The sequence below is a fragment of the Halichoeres trimaculatus genome, unplaced genomic scaffold (assembly GCF_033239565.1).
Source record: "Halichoeres trimaculatus isolate MK-OKI-2021-1 unplaced genomic scaffold, fHalTri1.1 fHalTri1_scaffold_9, whole genome shotgun sequence".
NCBI classification, from domain to species: domain Eukaryota; kingdom Metazoa; phylum Chordata; class Actinopteri; order Labriformes; family Labridae; genus Halichoeres; species Halichoeres trimaculatus.
The window spans coordinates 23,130,087-23,156,557 of record NW_027437188.1 but is presented as its reverse complement, the minus strand read 5'-3'; the positions used below and the strand labels follow the sequence as shown (position 1 = coordinate 23,156,557).

At 39.8% G+C, this 26,471-nt stretch overlaps 1 protein-coding gene across 2 annotated transcripts in view; it reads right to left on the bottom strand.

Annotated features, from left to right (window-relative positions):
* Window positions 1-26,471, bottom strand: part of plch1 (phospholipase C, eta 1) — a 66,733-nt gene that overhangs the window by 27,273 nt on the left and 12,989 nt on the right. The window contains exons 3-9 of one of the 2 annotated variants that reach the window (XM_074678899.1): window positions 12,715-12,861; window positions 9,469-9,712; window positions 9,218-9,347; window positions 5,186-5,356; window positions 4,481-4,574; window positions 879-1,082; window positions 279-399 (exon numbers count right to left, since the gene is read on the bottom strand). In XM_074678899.1, the coding sequence (XP_074535000.1) occupies window positions 279-399; window positions 879-1,082; window positions 4,481-4,574; window positions 5,186-5,356; window positions 9,218-9,347; window positions 9,469-9,712; window positions 12,715-12,861 (1,111 nt within the window). Of the gene's footprint in view, window positions 1-278; window positions 400-878; window positions 1,083-4,480; window positions 4,575-5,185; window positions 5,357-9,217; window positions 9,348-9,468; window positions 9,713-12,714; window positions 12,862-26,471 lie in introns of those variants that run through there. The other variant, XM_074678898.1, reaches the window with a different exon arrangement.

The following is a 26,471-nucleotide window of genomic DNA, read 5'->3' as shown; positions in this document are numbered from 1 at the left end:
GAGCAACATTTTTTGTTTTTAAAACTAAAAGTGATTTTCAGTCAGTTTTCTATGCTTGTGGAATCTGAAAGAGAAGTATGTGTCAACTCTATTTGGTATTCTGGACCGTTTTCTTACCACACAATAGCCATGGGGAATTGGAAGTGTCTATTTCCCATGAACTGTCACAAATAATCATATGTAATATCTCTCTCACACACACACACACACACACACACACACACACACACACACACACACAAAGAAATATTGCCAGGATATGGGGAGCTTGGACTCACTGGTTATTTATGAAGGCATATTTATTGATGGTTTCGATGACAAACTTGAATGGTATCTTGGAGGTCAGAGTGTAGCCGTGTTGGACCATCGGCTCGCCTTCTGGACCATCCCAGCAGTCCACTGCAGACAAACACAGAAGAGACGATGCATGAATAAAACACTGTATTGTGTTACTGATTTAACAGTCATTCCCTACTGTCCATCATCTTTTTTTCCCATTAGTATTGGAGATGTAGTAGCTGCTCTTGTGTTTACTTAGTTGTTTTGCATTTAAACTAAAAGCTAAAAAGTATTTAATCAATCTAAGTGCAAATAAAAGCCAACTGAACTGAGCTTAAATCCACAAAAAGTTTAATGCCGGAGAGATACTGCTGCATATGTATATGATAATCAGCATTTGTAGCACTTTTGAGGACTTCAAATTAAGCTTTTTGAACAAAAAAACGGCTTCTTTCATTGCAGCGTGTCATAATAAATAGGGCAAAGGTCAGCTCCCATGTGGCTCCTTTGGCGTGTCATGCCAACGTGTCTCCAATGGAAAGTCACATAAAGACTCATTTCGATTGGTGTCCATGTTTCTAATGTAGATGTGCACTTACCTTCTACACAGCGGCAGCCAGACTGCAGCACCCAGGCATACATGTCAGTCTTGGAGTGAGAGAGGAGCTGGTCCCCCGTCAGGTAAGTGTTATGAGAGGACGCGATGAAGTAGTTACACAGAGGCTGCTCCATGTCCTGATTTACCTCGTGGTGCAGAGGGTTGAAGATATCACACGTGGGGCTGCGCATGAAACTTGTGAAACCTGAAAACAAAACACAATGGTATAAAAAAGTTTCTTGCTGTGCAGTAGAATACGTCCATGGCTTGACAAAGCAAATGTTGTTGTATTAGGAATGATGTTGAGCAGAAATTTTTGGATCCCATAGAATTAACCCTTCTCTTAGTTTGATCAGACTCTTACTTCTTATTTTGCTTTACATGGATGTAGACAGTTTTGTGTCTCAGAGGAAAGCTTCACAAGCTAAATAGAGGACTAGGGCAACAGTAAAAAAATATATATGTATACAGGTTTTAAAAAAGTCTTAATGTTACAAGATTAAAGTTGATACGTTACTATAATAAAGTCATAATATTCTAAAAATAAGGTCGTAAAGTTATGTGATTAAAGTTGTGATGTCACGAGATAAAAGCTGTAACATTACAAGAACAAGGTTGTAATGTAACAAGATTTGAGTCACAATGTTTTGAGAGTCAAGTCTTAAAGTTAGGGAGTTAAAACCCTAAAATCCCAAGAATAAAGTTGTTATGCAACAAGATTAAAGTCGTTGTGTTACAAGATTGGAGTCTTTATTCCATGAGATTTAAATCCTAGTGTTAAATGTACTATGCACTTTAATGTAAAAACAGAAGAGAAAGAAGTCTTATCAATATGAATGCTTAAATATCTATATATGTATGTAGCATATCGGAGGAAATCAAAACACTAGCAAGGATTCTGAGTCTTTTTAAGCATCATATTGTGATGCTTAAGAGGGGAAGTATTTCCAAATACTCTAGATTATTTAAAACTTCCCAGATTTGTACAAATGATGCCTCCCCTATTGGTTGCTTGATCTCCAGGAAACGTGCAAAGGAGGACAGACAGGAACACTCAGCCAGAGTGGAGAGGTTTGAAACGACCCTACACAGCCAACTTTATTTCTGTACTCAAGCTAGAAGAGGAATGAGGGGGAGGAAGCACCCTTTCATCCAGAAAGAGGGGATGAAAATGAGACAGGAGTACAGGAGATGAGAAGAGGGAAGCAGAGGCTGTGGAGGCAAAATGGAAAAATGTGATGCAAAAACAGGAAATGTTTTTGTTATGGGAAGTTGCTGATGATATTGGACATGCAATCTCATCATGGTACTGTCATAGCCAAAGAGGACTCTGTGTGCAACCAATCCATCCTGGAAACCATGTTCAAATACTGCACACCACACTGTAACAGGATGTTTTATGTGTATCTGTTTGGACTTTACTGACACATCTGTGCATAATGCAGCTTTTAACAGCCACATTTGCATACGGGGTAGAAATCAGACATACCAGGATGATCAGTCAGACACACTGTGTTAGCCTTCATGCCTCCAACAACAAGATTAGTCTCACCCCTCCTCCCCCTCTCATTCCCACTCCCTGTGCTCACTCCTTTTATTTCTGTCACACTCTTGTTCTCCTTTTTTACACCGCCCTCAATTTCTCACTGGCTATTCTCTTCAAACCTCATCCCCATTTTCCTGATCAGCATATCCTTTAGTTACATTTGGCATCCATTAGAATAATGTTTTATATCAAGGTGGAATTCAGCATCACATTGAAAATTAGTTGAAATGTTTTATTTTATTCTGTCCTCACAGTATTTTGAGACCCTGTGATGTTAAGGTGAACAGATAATCAAACTTTGTTTAAATTTTTTATTTTGTGTTTTATACAACAGAGCATGAGGGACACATTGTTGAGGGGAAAACAACCTCATGAATGAAATCTTAATTTTTTGTCTATTTTAAATTATCTTATTTTGAAGGGAAAGGCCAGGCAGCGACCTGTGATGTCATGAAGAGTTAAGTGCAAGTTCTGAAGTTTTACTTAAGTTTTCATAATTATTGATTACTTAATTAGTTGGCACATCTGCAACATGTAATAATCAGGACACTGAGTTCTTCTTCTAAGGGAACTGAGTCTATTCCGAGAAAGGTAGCCTCTGCTTCTGCAGTCAGTGCTCTGCTGCTAAGGATAATTTCACAAGATGAGCCATGTTTCTCGTTTTAATGCAGGTAGCTGACTGATCTTTAGATATCCCTCCACATGTTACTTAAAGATAAATCATTGCCTGTGTTTACAGGTTTACTCTTATAAGATTCCTTCATTATGATAAGACTGATTTCTTGTAAATGTGTGTCCTTTTCTCTCTTCTCATCAAATAACGACTTTTTTCTTTACTATAGCGACTGTATTCCTACAATTTCAATGCTTTTTTTCCTCCTCGAAGGCTCGCTGAGGACTATCTGTTTGGCATTGATTCCAAGAACACCTGTAGGTGGAATCGTAATCACTTTCCAGGGATGAAGACACTATTTTCCTTGTGCACCATCACCCAGTGTTGTTAAGACGTGACTCTTGCTGAGTTTTTGTTTTGGAAGAAACTGAGTAGGGATCGATCTTTCCTTTACCGCTATACCTTTCCTCGTTGAAGAATTTTTTACTGGGTACAAAGTGACAAAGTTATGCGTTGACTTTAAGTTTGTAGCTACTGTAGAGCTACAACTCACTTTTTTTGTAGTTTAGTGTACAGAAGTTGAGCAGACTACCTGTTCCGTGTTACTCACAGCGTGTTCAGTCGTGTCCATAACATGTAACTTTGTTATGTCCTACCAGTCATCTACCAGGCAGAGCAAAAGTAACCTCACTCTTCATTTTATTAAAAGGTTCAAAAGTCTGAACAGACCACTGCAGAATAAGTGCTGCAAGTGGGTTGAAATCAACACTATCACAAACAGCTCAACCCCTGTTTCAGCCTTTCAGTCCATGCTCTATCACTCTCCTATTCAGCTTTCTTCTGCTCTTCTGTCCCTTTTCGTTTTTTTTTTCAGTCCAGCTACAGTGTCCACCATAATCACAGAATAAATCAAAGAAATCCTTTTCTTCAAAAACAGGAAAGATCTTGCATCTTGTCATCAATGGGACTTCTGGATCTCCAGGAAAAAGACATCCCAACCACAGATAATGAGTAATGGCATTAACAAATAATCATTTTTTGGTGTTGATCTCATTTTAAAGTGTGGATTATGACCAGGCAAATACACAAAAGTCAGACTTTTTCAAAATTCTTTTTAAGTCATCTCAGGACCTCCGGTGTGGTCCAAACTCTCCTTAGTAGTTTCAGGTACACTCTTGTTTTAAAATCATTGGGTGGAGCAGACGAAAGGAAATGGCTTATTAAGAAAACAAGCTAATTCATTAATTTCAGTTCACACAGCTTTTATCATTTAGTTCTCACAAAAAGGCAAACAAATAAGCATTTATTATGCGTCATAACCACAAGCTTAATGACATTAAAATATGCTAATTATATTGAATTCAAAAACAGTAATTATAAAGATGAGATGGAAATAGATGATGTGATACCATGAAAACAGAAGTAAAGGAATGGAATTAATTACCATCGATCCCCATGACGCCTCTTTGTTTATTCTCATCTGACACCTCAAACTTGGCGATGATCTCTGCCACGTACTCAGGAGTCACATTGGTCATCTAAAGGGAGAAACACATGGTCACATGTTGGGAGTACTCATGTTGTAAATAATGATAATCTAATGATTCAACCTAATTTTGGATGCTAAAAAGTCAGGGTAATTTCCCAGCTCTGTAACACATTTCTCTTCATATTAAGTTAATAGTCAACCGTGTTGAACAGGCATGTCTAAGAACAGTATTAGTGCGGATCATGGCAGGCATGAGACAGTAAATGGAGCATGATAAAAAAAAAACATCCATTGGTGTGTAAGGCAGAAAGGAGTGTGTCGAGAACCCAGAGAAAAACGCTGCAAGAAAATAAAAGCAAAGAAAAGCTGTAAAGAAAAAGAGAGGGGCTCCCAGGAGGAAAACCAATTTTAGGATGATAGATTGGTTTGGTGTCGTGGATTCCTCTGGAGAGATGGCAGTGACAGACAGAGTAACATGATGTTTGAGTAAAAAGATAGGAGCAGAAACAAAATCCATCTTTCACTTGTACTGAGGCTGCATCTCAAATTGACATGGACGATTTGGGAGAAAGCGTCATTTCATCATAGAAATATTTTTTTGTAACATCCCTATCAAGAACATTTTACTCAATTTAACCCAAGACCACTATGACCTCTGACCTTTTGCTCGTTGCGCAGGAAGTCAGCAAACTCCTCAGCAGTCAGGTGATCTTTCCTGTCGCTGTACGCCATCATGAGAAGGAACAGGTCGCGTCTCATTGACATCATCCTATAGAAGACGGAGAACTCCTCGTACGTCAGCGTGCCCTGCTGGTCGTCTGTGTCAGCTTCCTGTAGGGGAGGGGAAAAGATACATAACAATCACATCCACGACTATAAAAATCTGAAATGCTGAATTTAAGTGGGAACAAACTCATGGCTTGCAGTGTGTATGTGTGTGATCAGAAAGTCCTGAAAAAAACAAGCAGAAAATAATGAGGTTTCCTGAATTCCTCATTTAGTGCAGATATCAATTAGTAAGTAATGCACATATTCTTATTTATTATCTCTTCTCTGACTCAAATAAAGAAAGATGCTAGACTTAGGGTAGAAAAAATAACCCAGCCTTCATTGATGCCCCATGCTTATGTATTTAATCACATGTTAAGGCGAGCACTGGTTATTTGTTCTGCTGATTGCACGATGCTTCAAAGTTAAAGCTGAAGGTGACATTGATACTATGCTGAGCTCCTCCTTCCCTTTAATGCATGCTTTATTAGTCCTGGAGGGGAAATTCCTTTATTTTCACTCTGTCATTGAGCATGCAACTCAAACACACACACACCACGATACACAAGTTCAGGATCCATGGGTTCTTTATGCAGTAATGGAATGATTTCAGAGTGAAGCGGCTTCTCACAAAGCGCATGTTCCTGTGTTGTCTCTTGGAGGTGGTGTGCCTTGGCGAAGGGCACATTTGAATTTCATTGGAACCAAACAAACACCTCTCCAGTAATCAGTCCACATAGTCAATGACATTGGCAGAAAAGGTTTGGCAAATTTTTTCATGGGCACTACCCACACACCCAGCTCTGCTGCTTGTCTCATAAATGCATGTTCCTCACAAATATGGTTCAAACAAACAGGCTTTCCAATGGTATAAGTTCTGTCACCAAGAGATATCGTTACAACAAAGAATCAACCAATGTTCTTATTTTTTTGCAAAGTATAGTAGAATGTAACATTTTACATTTAATAATACCATAACAGCAATATCAAAGGACTGATGACTCATAACTTGACTTCAGGTGCCAACAATTCATGGAATAAATCATCTTCTTCTGCTGGTAAGATAAAAGTTTATGTGAGGAGAGGGAGATGTTTTTAAACACAATGACTAATAATTCTTATCTCACAAAGCATTTAACCAACAGCATACTTCTGCTTCGCTCATCACCAGAGAGCCTGGAGCTGCTAATGCCAGTAGCCACTGTCAGACCAGAGGGCACTCCAGGGGGTACGCAAGATTCAAAAATGTACATTCAAAAAATAGAAACCAAGCAAATCCCTCTAACACTATGTATTTATTAAATGTTTTAATCTAATATAATTTTAAGTTTGTAAACTGAATATTACATACAGTAGGTTATTCAGGGTTTGGGTCCCCCCGAAATGAGAATCTCCCTCATACCAGATAACAACACAAATAACAGTATTGTGGTTGAAACAAAGCAGCAATGCCGCTGAAAATACAGAGCGACACGCACTAGAAGGCAAAATCAGAACCAGCAAAATTCTGTCAGTATTTGTTACAGTTTATGTCTTTCTGGGAAGAAATGTTTATTTATCTAAAGGACGGCACTTAAAGTTGAAAATGTGCACTTAAAGTGCCCTCTTGCACAAATCTTTCTCGCGGCACATTGTCTTTTTTTCCAGCCAAAACTGTTTTGTGCTCGTAAGGAGGTACTCGGCAGAAAAAAATTTCCCAGTGGGTACTTCTCCAAAAAAATGTCAGAACCACTGTTTCATACCACCAGCTCCATAATCTTAACAGATGGACCGTGAGGTGTGCTGTTGAGGACACAGGACTGTCCTCTTACACTGTCATAGCAGCGCTAAATGCGAGGAATAATAAAAGTACTGAAGCAAAAAGAAGTAAAGCTGAAGTTGTTTTATGATGCAGTACCTTGGTATTTACAGCTAACACTTAAATGAATAATGCCTTCTGTGGCCGTGGAGCTATCGACCAATCAGAGCTCAGTTAGTGCAAAGGATAAAAGACTTTGTGTCAGCTACTTTTCTACATTCATTAGTTATTTAAATGACACAAATGACAACAAATAAATTGTTGTGAGCTGACTCATGGAAATAGCTTTTTGTTATGTGAAATCATTTAACTGACAAGTCAGGAGGCTGTTGTTGATGTGTGTGCTGTCTGATGCAAATGATAGCACAAGAAATCTGTAACTGTTGACAACTGCTATGGGCGGAACAAAACATAATGACGACTCTCAATACAAAAAAAATCAGCAAACACCAACACACTGTCAGACTAAATGAATAGGGTGATACATAACGGCAAATTCAGTCTAATTATTAGGCTGCAATATTCAGTCTGAAACAAATCATTACTGGAAGTGAGGAGGCAATATCTGCCATTTCATTTGCATCACCGACTGTGCACAGTCTGATATTAAAAAGTGCTTCCTGTCAGAAGTGTGCAGTGGAGAAACAGCTGTGTGCATATGTCTGAAAAACTGTCACGTCTTTTTTTCTTCTGCCCCCCGTCACACCTCTTCCATGCTGATACAAGCACAATCACATCAGCAACCACCCAGCACGTAAAACCCTACCTGTTTGTTTTTTCCTAACCTCATATCTGACTACGTGTTGCCTGAAGACACACAGCTTTGCTCAGCACTGTTTCCATCCTGCACCATCGCCCCGTCTGCTCGCTGGGATCCCTCATCTCATATTACCTGGATCTCATGGGGGCCCGTTGCGCTCCACACCAAATCTAATAATACCAGCTAATGCTTCCATCCCAGTCCCATAATGAGCTCGCTGTGGGCTACAAGGACTCGATCACAGACCAAAATGTGCACACAACCACTGGGATAAATCACAGTGAAGGACTCTATCAGAAATGCATGGATAGAAAACAAAGACATTCAGGATATTTTAAGCAACTGTACAATCTGTTCAGGCTGCCATGCTGCTTCCTGACGGTGCTTAATAGGAAGAGATGAATTGAAAAAGTTTCAGATCTAGAGCCAAAAAGGGAATCATATTTTGGCCGAGAATAGGTCTAAATTTTCCACCAATTTTTCTCTTTTTCACTTTTCAATTTTCTCTTGTGTCACTCTGAAAAAGTACAAATAAGCACTGTTTTTACTTGGGTTACAAACTGGAAAATTGCTTCTTACACCCTGGTTGTCGGAGGATGAGAGGCAGAGTACGCCCTGATCAGATCACAAGTCAATCACTGGGATCGTAATTTCAGGACATGAACAGGTTTGTCCAAATCAACCCTGAATCCGTCTGCATCCTTCTCAAAGTGGTTCTCAAAGTAGCACGAAAGCTTCACAACATCTTCATGAGACCTGATGAAATGATCCATCACAAAAAGGTTGTCCTAACAGGTTCATGACACAGTGGCAGGGGGGGCCTCAAACACCAAGGTCCTCCTGTAGCTCTGCCCTGACAGGCCCCAAGAGGGCTGGCCAATCAGAGAGAAGGGGGTTTGTGGAGTGGGGAGCCTTAAAGAGACAGCAGCTAAAACAAAGTATCTCCGATAAAAGCTAAAAAAGGGGGGGGGGTCAAGGGAGGTAAATAGGAGAGGGTTTTTTTATCATCAGTTTTCTGTTATTTATGTTTAGCTTCTACGGAAAAACTAAAGAGACAGAATAAATCCTGAACACCTAGTTCGTTTCTGGCATTACCTGATATGACTTATGTGTTAAATAACGCAGCCTTCTTTTTAAGTAATTTAACCTTTGCTAGAAGTTTCTAAAAAAGATCTCTTTCATGTAAGAACATTAAGTCTTCTTTTTAATCTTTACAAATGCTTTAAATGTGATTTCAGTAATGTAACTGCACAAACATGTAGATAGACTTTGATATGTTAGAATGAAAACGAATCCCTTTTCAAATCAACACACAACTAAACTAAATAATTGAGTTAAGCAGTTCTGAAGTGTTTCATTTACTCACCTGAAACATTTGTTTGACTTTCCTGCGCGGCAAGTTGACATTCAGCTTGTGGAGAAGTTGGTAGATCTCTTCGATGTTTAGGAGACCGTCTCCATTTTTGTCAGCCTCCTCAAACGTCTGCTTCAGCCACATATCACACACATTAAGGAAACTGTGAAATTATGTGTAAATCAAATGTGCTTTTTGATTATAGAAATGACAACGACCAGAACAAGTCACAGTGTTCACTGTGTCACACTACGTCAGGATATTGGTCGTGTGTGCGCTGCCGTTTGGCCAGGGAGTCCTCGTCACTGATGCCAGCCATCAGGTAACGGAGACCTGTGATCCAGGTTCTGGCTTCTTCTGCATTTGACGTCACCAGGTCAAGGGACTCCATGTGGTTTCCATGGTAAAGCGTGAAACAGCAGGCCTGGTCGAAGCTGCCATCTGCGTGTCGATGAAAGACGTCTGATTGGCCTCCTTCAGTCACTTTGTACAGCGAGTCGATGGTGACTGAAGGGGAGAGGTAGGGACAAGGAGAAGAAAAGTTTGGCTGTGGTTATAAGGGCCTAAAAAAGTAAACATTATTAATAAACCGTGAGTTCTGCCTCAAACCAAAGATGAACATGAACATTTTAGTGTACTTGAGCTCAATCTCAGACATTGTATGCTGCTTTGTGGAACACAAACTGACTTTACCACTGCTGGTTTTGATGTTTTCCCACTATTTGCTGTTAGTTAGAAACATATAAGACTGCAGTAGCCTCGACCTTCAATACAGCAGCTATGTGCATAACATTTCCTGATTACAATGCACAAGCGGAGGAGTGGAAAGGGCAAATTAATCAGTCCAAAGTAAAATATAAAAACTTGACAAAAAGCAAAGAAACATCTTGACAGGTTTTTATTTACAGCTTTAGTGCTGTGTAAGTTTCTCCATCACATGCAAAAATAAACAGAGAATGCAGTTTATCAAGACGTCCGGGGGGAATCTGGGGCGTCAGGGTGCGTCACGGTTTAATGAGCTTGGAGTATGTACTCTGCTATCTTTGATCAGATCTAGGGTCGACTGTCTGGCCTTATCTTTCCACATACATGCTTTATCTGTGTTAATCTGTGTTCTATTAACATTTGACATGTCATTTTTGAGACATCATCATTAATTTACTGATTAAAGAATGAAATAATATGAAGATTTTAGTCAATTGATTGCCTCCATATTCACCCCAAAACACAATACCACAGGCAGTCCTAAAATTACCCACAACCAATTCCCAATAACACTCAGCTTTCTCATCCCTTTACGTAATCCCATCTCTGAAATTTTGAAACGATTGAGAGAGAAACAATAAAAATCCTGCTGCTAAGACAGGTAAGTGCGCGCGCACACACACACACAAATACACAAACGTTCTAAGAAAGAACTGGACAACTGCTGTGTTTCTCTTAATTGTGTCAAAGGAGAGGATTTAAAAGGATTATCGATTGCTCCCACGCACACACCCACACACATGCACACACATGCACACACACACACAAACAAGCTGTGATTTAAACAAAAGAGCAGATCCTCCAACCTACTGAGGTAAAAATGTATGCATCACTGGGTTGATCCATAAAACCAGAGAAGAAAAAACAATGACGCTGATGTTTGAGTGGGCCCTGAAACATATGATGATAATCCCCTCAGAGACAGAGCAATGTGGCTGCCTGTTGCCCGTTTGAGAAATTTTACAGACATACAGCGAACAGGGTTTTTTTATATGTGTCATGTAGAAACAATCTGCAAAGTGCTTTATAACATGATACATGTTACAAAAAAAGAAAAATCAATTCTATTGCATAAATCTAGGATTATATTCCAGATTATTCTTAATAAATCTGGGGTTCTGAAGCTGCAGACATTCAGGCGTACAAATCTGAGAACTTCACAGACGATTCAGAGAAAGCCTTTTTTCTGTTTAAAGATAATGCAGTAAAAGCATCTGATTTCCACTGATCCTTTGATTGATACTTAACTTAATTAATGCTCTGACTGATTCTTAACTCAAGTGATACTTAACTTGATTGATTCTCTGATCAATGCTTGACGTAATTGATACTTAACTCACAGAGGACTATGTCCCCGCCTAACTCCAACCAAAAACCACCATTGTCTAAATATTACCATTAAAGCTTCACAGTGATGTATTGGTGTTAAGCAAATTGTCCTTCAAGGACAAGGACATGTACACAACTGCCTGTCCTTGTGTAAATTTTAACAGTATTAGTGATATGGTATGATAAGTTGTATTGTGAGTTCTAGCTGTTTCAGCAATTCCAAATTGCAAATTATAAATGTGAAGAAGAAGAAAAAGAAGGAGAACAAAAAGAAGAACAAAAACAAGAAAATAACTTAATTTTCACTCTGGATCATGCTTCACACATGCACAAACTGTTAGCACATATCATGCACTAAAGGAGAGAGCAGAAGTGAGGGAGCTCCCCCAGTGGAGTGCTACTGAGCAGTTGAGGGTTCAGTGCAAAGCTCAAGAGCACATCAGCAGTTCTCAGGAAATGGCCAGGCACCTCTCAAGCAGCCAAACCAAACTTCGAGAACTTGAACTTGGTGACCTTCTGGTTGCCAAGCAGAGTCCCAATGGACTGAGCTATTACCGCCCCATGACTAAGGTCTCGTCTAGGATATCAACCCAGGACTTCCAACACCCAAAGTAAGAATCATGTCTCTTAGACCAATGAGCAAGTACAAAAGTGAAAACCATGCGGAAGATAATAAAAATTGTCATAGCAAACATACAGGTATATTTTATCATTTACACAGCTACAAACAACATCTTTCAGTTTTTATTTTTTTTATGGGCTCTGTCCACAAGTAACTAAAGAATCATCAGTTTTTACCACAGACTGTATAATAAGGGATAAAGTCTAGATAACATTATCAATTGGTTTCGAGAGAGGCATCAGAATACCTAAGAGTAGCCGTCATTTTTGACGGATGACTGCAACCTTCTTCTAGCTGGAAACACAGTAAAAAGGTGTAACAGAGGCTGGCAGTATAAATGTTGTTGCTTTCTTCAGTGAAGCCACATGTTTGTTAAATCAGTCTTATAACCATATTGCTGAAGTCCCAGCCTTTATAAAAGACACACAATTTTTAAAAAAGCAACCCTTAAAAATAAGCAAGTAACACGCCCGCAGACCAAAATCTCACCTGTTGCCAGGTTCTAGTGGACATTTGAGGGAGTGTAGCCTTTTAACTCTAATTTTTCCAACCAGAAGTTGCTGCTGGCTTTTTACAGTTAGAACTTAATACTCAGTTCTAATTGTTTACTTAAATGAATCATATATGTGCAGCCCCTTTTACAAAGGTGTAAATAAGCCATGAACAGCAGCATTGGTGAGGCTGTAGTAGTGACAGAAAGAGACTGAACATGTGTTGTATCTGTGTGGGCGTTTAGCTGTGCAGTACATATGTTGGTGTCAGTGCACGTGTGTGGGTTACCCTGCATACTCACTCTTTGCCTTTTCACTCTTGCGTGACGGCTTCCAGCGGATACAGGAGCGATGTTCATCCAGGTAGAAGAGTCTCACCAACCCTTTGGATCCCGCCTTCAGCTTGACCATCTGTGTCCCGGACTGCATCACGCTCATGCATCTTTCCACTGCGGAAAGAAAAAAAATGAGATGAATAACACAAACAGTGAGGTCAGAGGAGCACTATATACAGACTCAAAGAGGACAGGTGTCAGGTTTTTGTTCAATTAGTGCCCCAGCTAGCAGCTGATGTGGGTCAGAGTCCAAACTACAACAGAGATGCTACTGTGGGGATACACAAGGCTCCTTTTCTGTTAACCACTGACCTGCTGCGGGAAGCAAAGAAGAGATGGAGAAGGGAGGGAGAGAAAGCTGAAGTGTGTGTGTCTGTCTCTAAAAAGATTCACTGAGGGTTTGTAGGCTGTTCAAAAGAAAATCTCCAAACCATGCTGAGGCCTGTGTCAGATTTAACAGAATTCAAGGCTCCTCAAAACTAATTTTAAGATTTCTTGCCTTAGTTAAATTAACTAAAAAGACTTGTTTATACTTTGTTATTGATGTTAGCAGATATTGAAGTCCTGTTTAGAGATCTGTCTCAGAGGTTTTCTCTAACCCAACAGAGGTAAAAGCCACTTAATTCACATTGAAAAATTCATTCATTAAGCTCTAGATTTAGATTCATTGTTTTAATTAATTACTGAAATAATAATCTGCTGAAAATGTTTGCATAGGGACAATTCTTTCAGAAGGAAGCAGCTCCAATTAAATATTTTGCCTACAGGTTTGTGTTATCCTTGGATTTATTTTGAAAGAATTTTTGTGGCTCGTTAAAAAATTAAAACCAGGTGGAGCTTTTTAATTCAAGGCCCAGGCACATGAGAAAATCTATGTACTGTGCAAATAATCTGTGTGATTTTAAGTTTTATACAGCCTTAAATGAATATTAGTTTGCTAGGTTTTGGTGTATCATGGCTGTTTTATATGCTACAGAACACTTATACACTTGCATGCTAATTACATAACAGGGCTTAATTGTTTCCCAGCGCGCAGAGGCAGAAGACAGCAGTGCATTGTAATGATGTATACTCAGAGTAGTGAAAATCTTCACATTTATCTATATGCAAATGTTCAGTTAATGACAACTGAAAGAGAAGACAGCATAAAGGAGGGAGAAGTGGGTAGTGAAGGAGAGCTGTGAGGGTGAAAACAGACAGCCTCCAACGATGGAGAGAAGTAACTATGTGTGATTGCCTCACTGCCTGCGACTGTCCAGCATCCAGACGGATAAAAGACAAAACTTCAAACCTTTTACTTTTTGTGGCAGCTGGTGGCAGGAATACAGACGGCGGACGACAGCAGAGACGCAGCAAGATTTCGAGCCTAATTAGTGGAGTGTGTGCATGATAGTGCGTGTGTGTGTGTGTGTACTGGAGCATAAGTTATAAGTTATGTATAAGTGCGGATGTAGCCGATGTTTTGTATTCATCTTGTGCCTTTAAAACATCCACTCGTATATAGCCCACAATTTGTCTTTGGAGTGAACGGTTTGTTAACAATGTTAAATGATTATGTTTCTCCGGTAGAACTCACACTGCATCCACACTTCGACATGCACAAAATGACAGAAACCTCACTCTGTTTACAACACTCTCTCCTCATTTTCCTGATGCATTTCTATAAATCACTGAGGACATTTAGCTCCATCAGTGTCATATGACTGAAGCAGAGTCTGGTAAAAAGCTGTTTGTCATCCATCATTTCTCTGAAACGAATATTTGTTAGCAACAATGGGTGAGATGCATTGTATTGATTAAAATGTGATTCATCTTCTAGTTACAACAAAGAGTCTTAGCAGAGCTGCTTCAAAGCTTCTCAGAGTTTGGGAACTTCTTTTCTACACTTTATACTGAGACAGACTCTTCTCTTTTCAAGCAGTCTCTTAAAGGTGCATGCACATCCATTAAAGAGTGGGTATTATGGTTTACTATATTTGAAACATGGACATAAAGTAACAATGTCAGATGTCCGTACTAAAAGTGTGCAGATTTTCTTAGTCATAAATTGTAGAAATTCCTAAATCTGACTGAAAATTCCTCAAAATGATCTGTTCAAAAAATTGAATGTGATCTTTGTGCAACTTGCTGAAATGATGAGGTCATAAGAATCTCCAAATTTGTTCATGACATGATGAGGGGCGGGCCTCAAACACCAAGGCCTGCCCGTAACTCGGTCCTCAACAGGCCTCCAGATGGCTGGCCAATCAGAGGAAATGGGGGTATTGGGGCGGGGTGCCTTAAAGAGACAACAGCTAAAACGAAGTATTTCAGACAGAGGTTGAAATAAGGGTTTTCGTAAACACTAATGTGAGAAAATTTAAGATTCTTTTTTTAGCTGTGAATTATGTAAAGCTACTACGGTGTACCAGAGGGACAGTATAAACCTCAATGAAAAAAAAAACACAACACCCTTTTTTTATGTTATTTTCTTTGGTGCTAAGTGATAGTGATATCATCTTGTATGTACATTTTAAAAAACTGGATTGTGACCACCTAAAATTGTTGTTCATAGCAGATGTAACTTTCTGCATAAGATCTGAATCGTGTCAGAACTCCAGTTCAAAAAATCTATTGAGTCAATCTAATGACTCAAAGGCTTCAGGGTTTCATTTAAAAACTGCAACAGTCTAAGAGCTCAAAGGAGATATCAGATAATACAAAATGTTCCAAGTTGTAAGGCCCTTGTAATCCTTCCTTAAGAGGAAACAAAAAGTGTGAGGAAGACTACTCTGAGATGACACGGCTGATTATCTTCAAAGACAACGAAAGTCAAAGCTCTTGCGGATTAAAAACACTGTATTTAAGAATACTTAACAGAGCACCCAGTGAGCAGAGTCTTCATCAAACACACTCTCTGTCCTGCGGAGAGGCTTAGAATGACACAGACTTTGTCCCATGATACACACGCAAACATCAGCACATGACCCTGAGCCTGTGCATCATCTCCCATGACAAAATCAAGAATTCATTGTCGGCCAAACAAGCTGCCACGTTGGAAGCAAAATCCAGTGTGAGAAGAGAAACAAACAGTCTTTCCACAGGGACTGCTGCCAGTTTATTGGAATGAGTGTGTCCACCTGGCCACCCTAAAAATAACCCAAACAAGGTCAAGGTAAACCTTAAGTCTGTAAGAGGGCTGGACAGACAAAGGTTTGCTGTAATTAACCAGTAAAAATAAATGGCTTTTCTATTGTAACAGATGGATCTGATAGAATTAAATTTATCCAAGATTAATGGCTGTAAAGGTCATTTTTTAAACCACCATAAAGCTTTTACACTTGATTGACATTGAGTGATTACTACTCTGAACATCTGAACATCTGGCTTGAAATGGAGTTAAAAATGCCACTAAAGGCCTTTAAAAGTCCCATATTATGCAAATATCACGTTATTAAGTCTTTTAGTGAAATTTGTGGGTCTTTGGCTTCCCTCCCAGCCCACAAAATGTGATATTTAATAACAAAACCTGTACTTAGTAGTGTTTGTGAATGTAAAATCCTGATCTAAAACTAACTAGCCGTTTGGATTTCGGGGATTTGCCGATCTCAGCGATTACCTTTTTGACCAATCAGGAGCAAGTCTGACCTGACTAGTCCACCGGAGCAGATACCCCCGAACCCCCTCCCCGCCCACTCCTCTCCCTGCTGTAAACAGCGACATAGTTCCATGTACAAGCTTCCCATCTCGGAAGAAGACAAGTCTAAGTGGCTAGAGTTCATTTATCGAGGAAATGTGCCAGCTACACTCAGTAAAACTGTGCATGTGTGTGCTAGTCACTTCACAGCCGACTGCTTTTCCAACTTTGGACAGTACAACAGAGGGCTAGCCAATAGACTGGTCCTGAATCCAGGTACATTACCAACCATCCACCAACAAACCTCAGACCCTGGAAATGTGAGTATTTTAAATGCTGTGTGCTGTGGAGCAGATATAAGAGCTTTTCCTCAGTGTCCCCCCTGTCTCTGTGTTAGCTTCAGGATGCTAACTTTAGCTGCGGTTAGCCTGTTGTTTTAGCCTGTAATGTTACGGTAAACGAGCTTGGCTGTTTTCTAAACATTGTGCACTTGGAGCTCATGGCGCCGCTCTCAGTGATGCGGAAGAGCGGGGCGGTATCAGCAGAGGGGCTATGAGAGCCTGGAAACAATGCTGCTGTGCTTGATTTCTTGGCTTAACATGTTACTACCATTTCATGAAGACATCAATTATCCATATTAAACTGCAGAAAAGGAGCATATTATGGGAAATCTTAAAAGCAGTCGATAATAACATTTGCATTGATAATCATCTCATATGAAGTGTTCGTCTGGTAAATATGAGTCTTAGGCCCCCTTTACACGAGAATGTTTTATCTGAAAACGCTAAAATGCTGTAAAAACGCAGTGAAACAAATCTGAAAACTGAAAACGCTGTAGTAAGCATGCCAGGCCTGTAGGTGGTGCTATAACTGTCTTGTCCAGAAGCCGCTTTTGAGAGATCTCCACCGAAGTAGAGTTGAGCCGATCATCTGGTGTATTGGGGAATACTTAGTTAAAAAGTGGAGCAAAAGATGCACATTTTGTGGAAAGACAGTCAGCAGACACAGCAGATTGAGCAGCACAAGCACAACACGGTAGTTCACGAGGATCGTAACAATGGTACTGTTGTCCTGTTGTATGCGCGCGCACGTGTGGCAGAGTGTGACGTCAGCGTTTCCACTGAAAATGCCGGCTTACTGTTTACACGGCAACGGTGTCGGGAGCATTTCAGAAAAATCCCACTCTGGAGGCCGTTTTCAAAAGTTTGCATTTTAGGTCGGCTGAAACGGCGTTTCCGTGTAAACGCTAGGCTGAAACACAACAAAACTTTTGCGTTTCACCCTAAAACTATTGTCCTGTAAATGGCCCCTTATAGTGACCCTTGTTTCAGCTGACTTTTGGCCTCCACATAGACCATGGACAGAGAGCTGGCCTTTCAGCTACTACAGAAACCTGCACTGAATCAATTCCATAGGTTTGCATAGCCCTTTTTTGAGGATCCTACACATGTAGTCCTCCCACCTCCTCCCATAAGAAACTACGCCCCTGAAACCACACGCCCTGTGATTGATTCACTGAAAGGGGTTGTGTCATCACGCATTGCATTTTTTCTGTTTTTTATATAATCCATCCATCCATCCATCTCCCACAGCTTATCTGGGTCTGAGTTGCAGGGGCAGTTTTGCACTCAATGAAGACCAAATGTCCTCCATCCCTTCCACCAGCTCCCATGGGGGGATGCAGAGGCATTCCCAAACCGACCAGGCCCCATAGGTAACAGCCCAGCCACAAGACACTCGCCTGTGGGCCGTTACCCCAGGCCTGGCTCCTCTTTATTCCTTAATATTCTACATCCTGCTTTTAGTTAAATTTTGATGAAGTCATCACTTATACAAAACATTAGATTATTTATTACGTAAGAGAGACGAAGACAAACTCATCACTCGTTAATAATTGATGTGCATGTGCTGTATAGTGCTGTAGGACAATAAAGACATGGACAGAGTCAGGAATGAGAATTAATTAGAAACAAGAAAATAGGCGTCTGTGCATTATTTATCTCCCTAAGCCACTTGAGAGAGTCATTACGAAGAGAATTCCTCAGCAATCACTGTCAAATGTGATTTTACTGTCCTATTGATCATATCCACACTCCTTCACCAGAGCACATCACGATGGATCTTGCTGGGTATAAAATCCATTCCTCCTGCAAGACGAGCCTTCAGAGTGACTGCTCCAGTTCACCGATGCTACATGATACATCAGGTCCAAAGAGGCTATCTACTGTCACTAGAGCGTACAGGCCCTCAGACAATTCCCTTGAAGTTTAAATATGTAAAAGTGTTTCCCAAAAGGCAGTCGGTTATATTTCACAGGGAAGGCATTGAAGGGAGAGAAGAAATCTCCTTTTTATTCATCCAGGCACCTCTCCAGAAATGGAGAAGCATGTCTGGGAGTCTGTCTTTGTCTTTGAGTCGAGACACAACCCAATGAGACTCCCTGATGTTGATACTCTTTCTGTTTTTCTTTCTTCTCCTCTCACTGGTCGTCTGTCTTGGTTAATCCTTGACATTTCTGCAGGCTTTCACCAGCCTCTCCACTCTCCATCAGCAATGATAAGGATCATCAAGAGTCAGATTTCAAACGTGGTTGGGTTGTGAAGAACGAGAGGAAAGGAAAAGTGGTGCTACCTCATAACGAAAGATGAGAATGAAGGCCAGATAAATCATAGAGTCACGTCATTACACCTCCACTCCCATGTAATATCCCATCTTCTCTCAAGCATCAATGTCCACACCTAAAGGGCAGGTGGATTTAGATTTATGCTTGGTTTAAACCTGCAGATCTAGTGTCTGTGTTGCAGAAAAAATGAATACTGTGCCCTCTTAACCCCATCTAGCATTAATGTGCAGGTTATCCTCAGGTGTCTGTGGTACCCACATGTGAGTCTGCTCCCTCTTTTAGCCTTGAAGAAAAGGATTCAAAAACAGTTGCCCATAACAACTCAAGACACATGGAAAAAAGAGATTTTCATCCAGGAAAGATATTAAAAAGATATGTAAATCATCTTTTTTCTTTGTTCATATTTTGTCTTGTTCTCCTTTTTCTCATGAGTGAAATAGAGTCTGTGACGATCATTCATCTGTGTGTATTTGTGTTTTTGTGCATGCATGTTGTGTGTGTGTGCATTTGTTTAAAAAACTCATCATCTCTGTCGGTGCGAAGCAGAGAGCGCAGATCAAAGCTCTGTCTCGCCACAGAAGCCGGGCAAATCAAACGTATTTTAATGTGGTGGGTGATAGAGGCACTTCTGTGATAACCTGATGAACAAACAGGCCGTCCCCACTTAGATTCGCAAACGCAGGTCAGGCCGGAACAACAAACAGCAGACTTCATTCATCAGTTTTCAATCTGAGATGTCATTTAGATCCCAACAGGTGACCTCAATCTGCAGCCTTTTTTGGATCTTCTGTCTAATATTCGAATTCTGTGAGAGATCTTTGCTAAGAATGTTGGAGGGTGCTGACTGGAATCAACAAAAGTCTGAGTTTTGATATAATTTATTCATAAATACATAAATTCATATTCAGCAGCATCTGCCTGATCCTTCATGCACTATTCATGTGACATACGGCACCACTGCCTCAACTCTGCAAGCCAGTTTGACCGGTGATGAGACACAACAAGTGCAGCATTCAGATGAAAATAAAAGCTGTCCAAACAGAGGTGTGTCTTTGTTATTTTTCACACACTGCTCTGTTTGGCCTGTTAGCTCTCATAACCTGAGGGTTTGTTCTCTGTTTGGGTGTTGTCTTAAATAATGACTGTCCAGAGGAAAAATCAAATGACATCAACACCTGATTACTGCTCAGTTAAATGGAAATCATGCCAGATTCTCTCTTTTATGGGAAGAGCAAATGCTTATCATGATGTCTACAGGTACATTATGGTTTGCAAAAAGTGAGCGATCCAGTCTTACCAAGGATATCCTAATACATAAACATAAGCTCCTGCTTTTTTCATGCACTAAAAATAGCCCCTGAAAGCAATGTGTTTGACATGCAACATGTTACACACTAACAAATTCAGCTTGCAGAACCAAGAATTAAAGGATTTTAGACTCATTACATCAGTGTAGTGGCTGAAAAGGGAAAATATTGTGAGAAAATTATCATGTTGGTTTGTTCGTGTTGGTTTCTTTCAAGCATCACGCACAGTGACATAAACTTACCAATTTGTGTAAGCCTGCATTTCTGTGGCACAGCCAAAGAGCCGCTAATGTGGTAGACGTTGCGTGCCAGGAGAGTCGCAACAGTTAAAACAGCTGATTTCTTTGTAGGATCATAAATGAAAGTAGGTTTACGAGCAGGACTAAAAAGAGAAGAACAAATATCCTCCATTTTTTTCTGCAGGGTTCAGTCCCTGTACGCAACACGCACACCTGTAGCTCCAAAGTCTTTCTTCACATCAGACAGTCCAGACTTCCTTCAGACAGAATGAATCCACACTCCAAAAAAAAAAAGAGAAGCACCCAAAACTCCTGCTGCTCTTCCTTCCTCTGATCTGAAGCAGCACATTCAGCTCACGGTCTTCTCCCTGAAAACACACACACCTTTCTACCTATCTGCAGGTCATCTGCTCTCTTCTCCTTCCTCCGGCTGTGCACATCCACCTCTCTCTGATGTTCACGAGTCTCCCAGTGCATGTTATTGCCGTGTCAAGGTGCTGCCAACATGCTACCCTGCTGCACAGATGTACAGTATGTGCTGCTCATGTGAGCTCCAGTATTGTTGTTTACTTTATGTAGTGATTATGAAGAAGAGGGAGGAGAGAGCAGCAGATGTGTGTCTGTGCATATCGTCTGGGTTTCATCAGGGTCAACCATGAGGCGATGAGGATAAGAACGATGACATAACATACATGATAATGCACTATAAAAGGAAGATTTAATGGGCTGACATGTGGGATATAACTATCTGAGTGCGTGTGTGTTTTTGCCTCAGGAGCTGCAGGGAAAGCACATCTGTCCATCTTGTACTAAATACTGAACTATTTTACACGAGGTTCACCCCCTAGGGGACAGGTCCTCTTTAAGCATGTACAGTACAGGATCACATGAACACATAGCACCTGTTCTCCATTAACTACACAAAAGATGATACGCCAGCAGGGCTTTTCCCAGAGCCTGGCACACATAAGAATGTTTATGTCCAGAAATATTTGACAGTTTTGAGAACTGCAGGGCTAAGTGTCTACAAGCCACGCATTCATACATGTTATTCCTGCAAAATCAATTGATTTAATTTGTTTTCTCTTGTTTTCTCAATGTGAAATCAGATAACTGCTTGCATCCCAAGAATTGCGAAAGCACAAAATAAACATGGCACTTTAAGCTTCTCTTACCTCATTAGTTCAGCCAATGGCAGCATAGTATGTCATGACCTTGCCTTCTGGTGACCACAACAAGCTTATTATGAAGTAATGGCATAAATTAATCCACTACGGAGAGAAAACCAGCTTTATTTCCCATATAAATTAGAAAAATGTTCTGAGATCCGGAGAAAACAATTGTAATGTGCTTTTTATAAAAGTAAAAAACGTTAGTCCATCATGGAGCCCTGCACAGGGCTCCAGAGGGCCGGCCAATCATGGGGAAAGGGTTTTTGGGGTGGGGACACCATTTTGACATACATAAGAGATCTTTTTTTTTTTAGCTAAATCATGTTAAGCCACTACAGGGATACTAGAAGGACATCATTATGTTTTTTTTGTTTTTTGTTTTTTTAAAGCACAATACCACCTGTTTGGTTTCCCGCAGAGCTTCACTAATATTGGTATATTATATTGGTTTTAATATTTTAAGAAAGAGGCTTTACTTTTAAACTCATAACCTGTTCTGCTAAAAACTTGTGTTGTCTGTAGATTTAACTAAATATCAGCAAATCGTTAATGAATATCCCTGAGAATATTTCAAGTTGAAATGAAATTAGTTCATTGAAGTAAAAATAACATAAAGAGACTGTGTTTAGAATAGAGGTAGGGGGGAAATATCAAACATACTTAATATATATATATATATATATATATATATATATATATATATATATATATATATATATATATATATATATATATATATATATATATATATAGCAGGTTGCTGCACATGAGTTGTATGAAATGACTATATCATGACCATCAAGTAAAAATTGTATCCTTACATGTTTTAAGATGTCGGTATGTAATTCTCTTTTGAGTTTCAGTTCCTTCACTTTCTGCTGGTGCTCATGTCACAGCAAGCAGCACACTCCCCCGCCCAGAAAACTCTCCTGCACATGCATGTTTTTGGATTTAAAAAAGTTTATTTAAAAAGTTGCTTGTATATCTTGTCAGTTGCGAGTTTGGGATTTGCAAAGGCAAATTTAAAAAAAAACAACTAAAGGGTCTTCTTGAATCTTAATACTGGTGCCATTTTATGCATCAAAGGGTTGAACTCAAAATTTATAGAGTGATTCAGAGGAGAAATCAGTAAATCAAGATGCACATCATGTATATAGCCTACTTTTAGACCATATTGTGCAGCCCTATATGGCTGATGTTTCATTAATTTTTCATCAAATGACTGAAATATTCACTTTAGGTGGGCAATCGCCACTGTGAGTGAAGTAAGCTGGAAATATTGGGGAGTTGTAAGTGTGTCTTTATGCCAGAGAGTTGGTGATGTGCTTTTCTACTGAAGGACATCAAACACCCGCTGATGCAGAGAGGTCCAAGCAACCAGAGTAAATGGTGTCCTTTTTCCATAAAGTGATGTCACATTGCATAAAAGAGGCTGATCATCCAATCCTTGAGGTTCCATTTCCCACTTACACCAAACTGTTAAGGCAGAGTCTCCTAAAAATATCCCAGCTCAGGACTGCATTACACAGCAGTGATATAACTGGAATAAATCAAATAAGGGAGAGTATTGAATTTGATTGGAAAGGGTCTAAAAATGATGCAAGTCTCACGCAAGTTTGTATAGAAATCACCAACGCCCAGTCAGAAAGCCTGAGGTATGATTTTAAAAATAAAGCCAAATGATGCTGGGGAGAAAAGTTCAAGTCAAGTTTGTTCCTTTATCACAAAGAATACAGCAGCATGATAGCTTCCTTGGTACTCTGTTGTTTCTCTAATAAAGATAATGGTATTTCAAAACAGCATAATCTAAATTTAATGTAATTATCTAAAATATACATCTCTTGTTCCCAAAAGCATCATAACAAGTCTAATAACATTTTAAACGTAGCCGTAAAATAACTTTAAATAAACAGCAAACACACTTGTAAACGGGTCTAACTCAAGATACTAACCCCATATCAAACCTCATGTAATCCTATTATTTCTTCTTGGGACACAGACCCTTAAATCTGACTTGTGTCCACTTGTGTCTCACAGTTTTCTCTCAAGACATTCAACAGTGTATGAAATTGAATTAGTCAAGCATGCCTCTCTGAGTGTGCTTCAGGTTAAATGTGAGGGGAAATCAGGCTGCAACTTGGCGGACTGAATTCTCAAATCTCACTGTGTCGCATGCATCCACAACAAAGTGACTACACCGTGGTCATGTTTACTCCAGCATGAAAAATAAATATTTAGGTGCTGGAGGGCTGGGAAACAGCCTGAAACAGTTTTCAGTCAGAGCAAACACAGATAGAGAAGGGCTCACATTTGTCTCTGTCTGTTTTCCTGAATAGTCAGATAGCATACTGGCCAATGGAGAACAAGCATGTCTATTAGGGTAATCCATATACATATATCTATGTTCTACATTATTAATCTTAAGCAGGCAGTTTGATCGTATTTGATCATAAAAACCAGCAATGCCAACCATTTTAGCTTCTGTGAACACTTTGTGTCTGTTTGTGGATAACAGGAAAGAGCAGAAATTTGGAGATCTCAACTAACAAAGGAAAGCAAGTGCACACCAAATATACAAATCTGAAATGCCATCTTAAGCATTGTTGTTATCTATGGCTCATAAGGTTGATCATGGAGGATCCAATTCTTACAAGAAAAAGAGATTTTTAGTTTGGGCAAACTATGTAAACCACAAAACAGCTTGTCTGTTTTACAATCTGAAAGTCTTTCCAGTTCCACGATGCTTTCCAGTAGGATGGTGCCCTCCAAACCACAAAATATGGTATTTTTTGGTGGTTAGTATTTTAAAAAATAGGGGGCACTGTGCTTTTTCTGCATTTATGCTCTCACTTGGGTACCCCCTGTAGTAGCTTTACATCATTGAGAGCTTTGAAAAAATCCTTATTTTCATCAAACCGTTAAAAGAAAATCCTTGTTTCAGCCTCTGTCTGTACTGCCTTGTTTTAGCTACTGTCTCTTTAAGGCCCCTGCTCCACAACCCCTCATATCTCTGATTGGCCAGCCCTCGGGAGGCCTGATAGGGGCAGAGCTATGGGCAGAGGTTGGTGTTTGAGTCCCACCCCCTCCAACGCGTCACAAACCAGTTGAGATCCTTATGCGCTGACCAGTTTATTTTAGCAAGTCTAATGAAAATCTGGTGCTATTTTCAGAAAGTAAACCGACTGGTGCAGTTCACAGACAGATTCAGGGATTTCCACAATGTATGCCTACTGTTGTGAAAATCTGCACATTTGGTATGGGCATCAAGAACTATTGCTTTACATCCATGTCTTTTAAAAATAGGGTAAAGTAAAAAATTTCCCCTCTAAGATGAGGTTCCTATTTAGATTATTGTAAGGAAAATCTTGTTTGTTGTCACTGACAGAGCTTGGTGAAAATGGTAAAATGGATTTGAGCTATTAAGTAAACGCTTACCTTAAGAGGGTTAGAGAAGTCAAACAATATCCCTGTACTCTCGCCTTGGCTCTCAAGAGAAAACATCATTCATTCAACCTCAAGAGGTCACTCGGAAGAAAAATAAACAAAGCCACAACTGTAGCTCAGAGGTTACGACACGGACCTTTAACTGCAACATCCCTGCAGCAACAAACAGCATCTCTTTCTCTCTTCATCATTTCTGCTCAGATCTCTACTGCAGCACTCTTATCAAAGACATAAAACGCCCATGGATTTTGGATAGTCAGTATTTTTAAAGCTTTTATTAGGCAGAAGGAGCCTCTAATTAATAATTAATAAATATTGAAAAGACTGACATTATGTTTTACACTGAAATTTATAGTACCAAGAAATGCTCTAGTATTCCTTTTTTGCAGTGAGCTTTTTAGTTTATTTGTTTGTTTTTTGAAAAAACAGCACTGTTATGTGTTCTTTCTTGATATGTTGCCCATTAAACTAATTTATTGTGTGTCTGTACTTAATTAACAAATGTATTCATGGTTATGCTAACCAATAGCGACATTAGAGGCTAACATGTAGCAGTTGCTTTTTTAAAACAATATTCTATGTCGTTGCAACAAACCTGCTGTTGCAATGCCATTGTACTCCGTTGTTAAACCCCACAACAATGAAGAGTTATAGTCCCTGCATGTGAATCTATGAGTGTTGAGCTTTATTACCTAGCTTACCAGCTAACTTGAACACATTTCAGGGTCAAATTGTTCAGTTTCATGTCTGGAGTCTTCTTCATAATCTCTAGCAATGTATTATTGTAAACTACATAAAGTACACGTCTATACAGTGATAACCAGCTGCTACAGGCTAACAGCACTTAAACTATAAGGAAATAAACCATACTGGCAGCAGTGTTTTCTTACTGTTACAGTTTCAGCATTTCACTCCCTATGGCAGCGTAATGCTGTAGGCTAACCTGGGGAGACAAACTCAAATATAAATACCTTTTAAAGGAAACTAACAACACAAAACCTGTGCCTTAGAAGTCAAAAACATGTTGGTATACCGGCTCATTAGCACCATAAAAGGTTGGAAGACACCGGGAAAACACACACTCACACATACACATACACACTTATCTCACAGTCAGCCAACCCGCCTAATTAAAGGCGCTCAGGGCGGCAGAGGAGTTACAAACGGGTTCCCAGGTCTCCTCAGGGAGCAGGACGTAAAGCAGTACCGGAATAAAAATAAACACATGACAACTGCAGCATGATAATGCATTCACCAAAGATGCTACAGGGGGCTCCCCGAGTGGAGGAGTTCACTGCACAGACATCAAAGAAGGGAACTGAA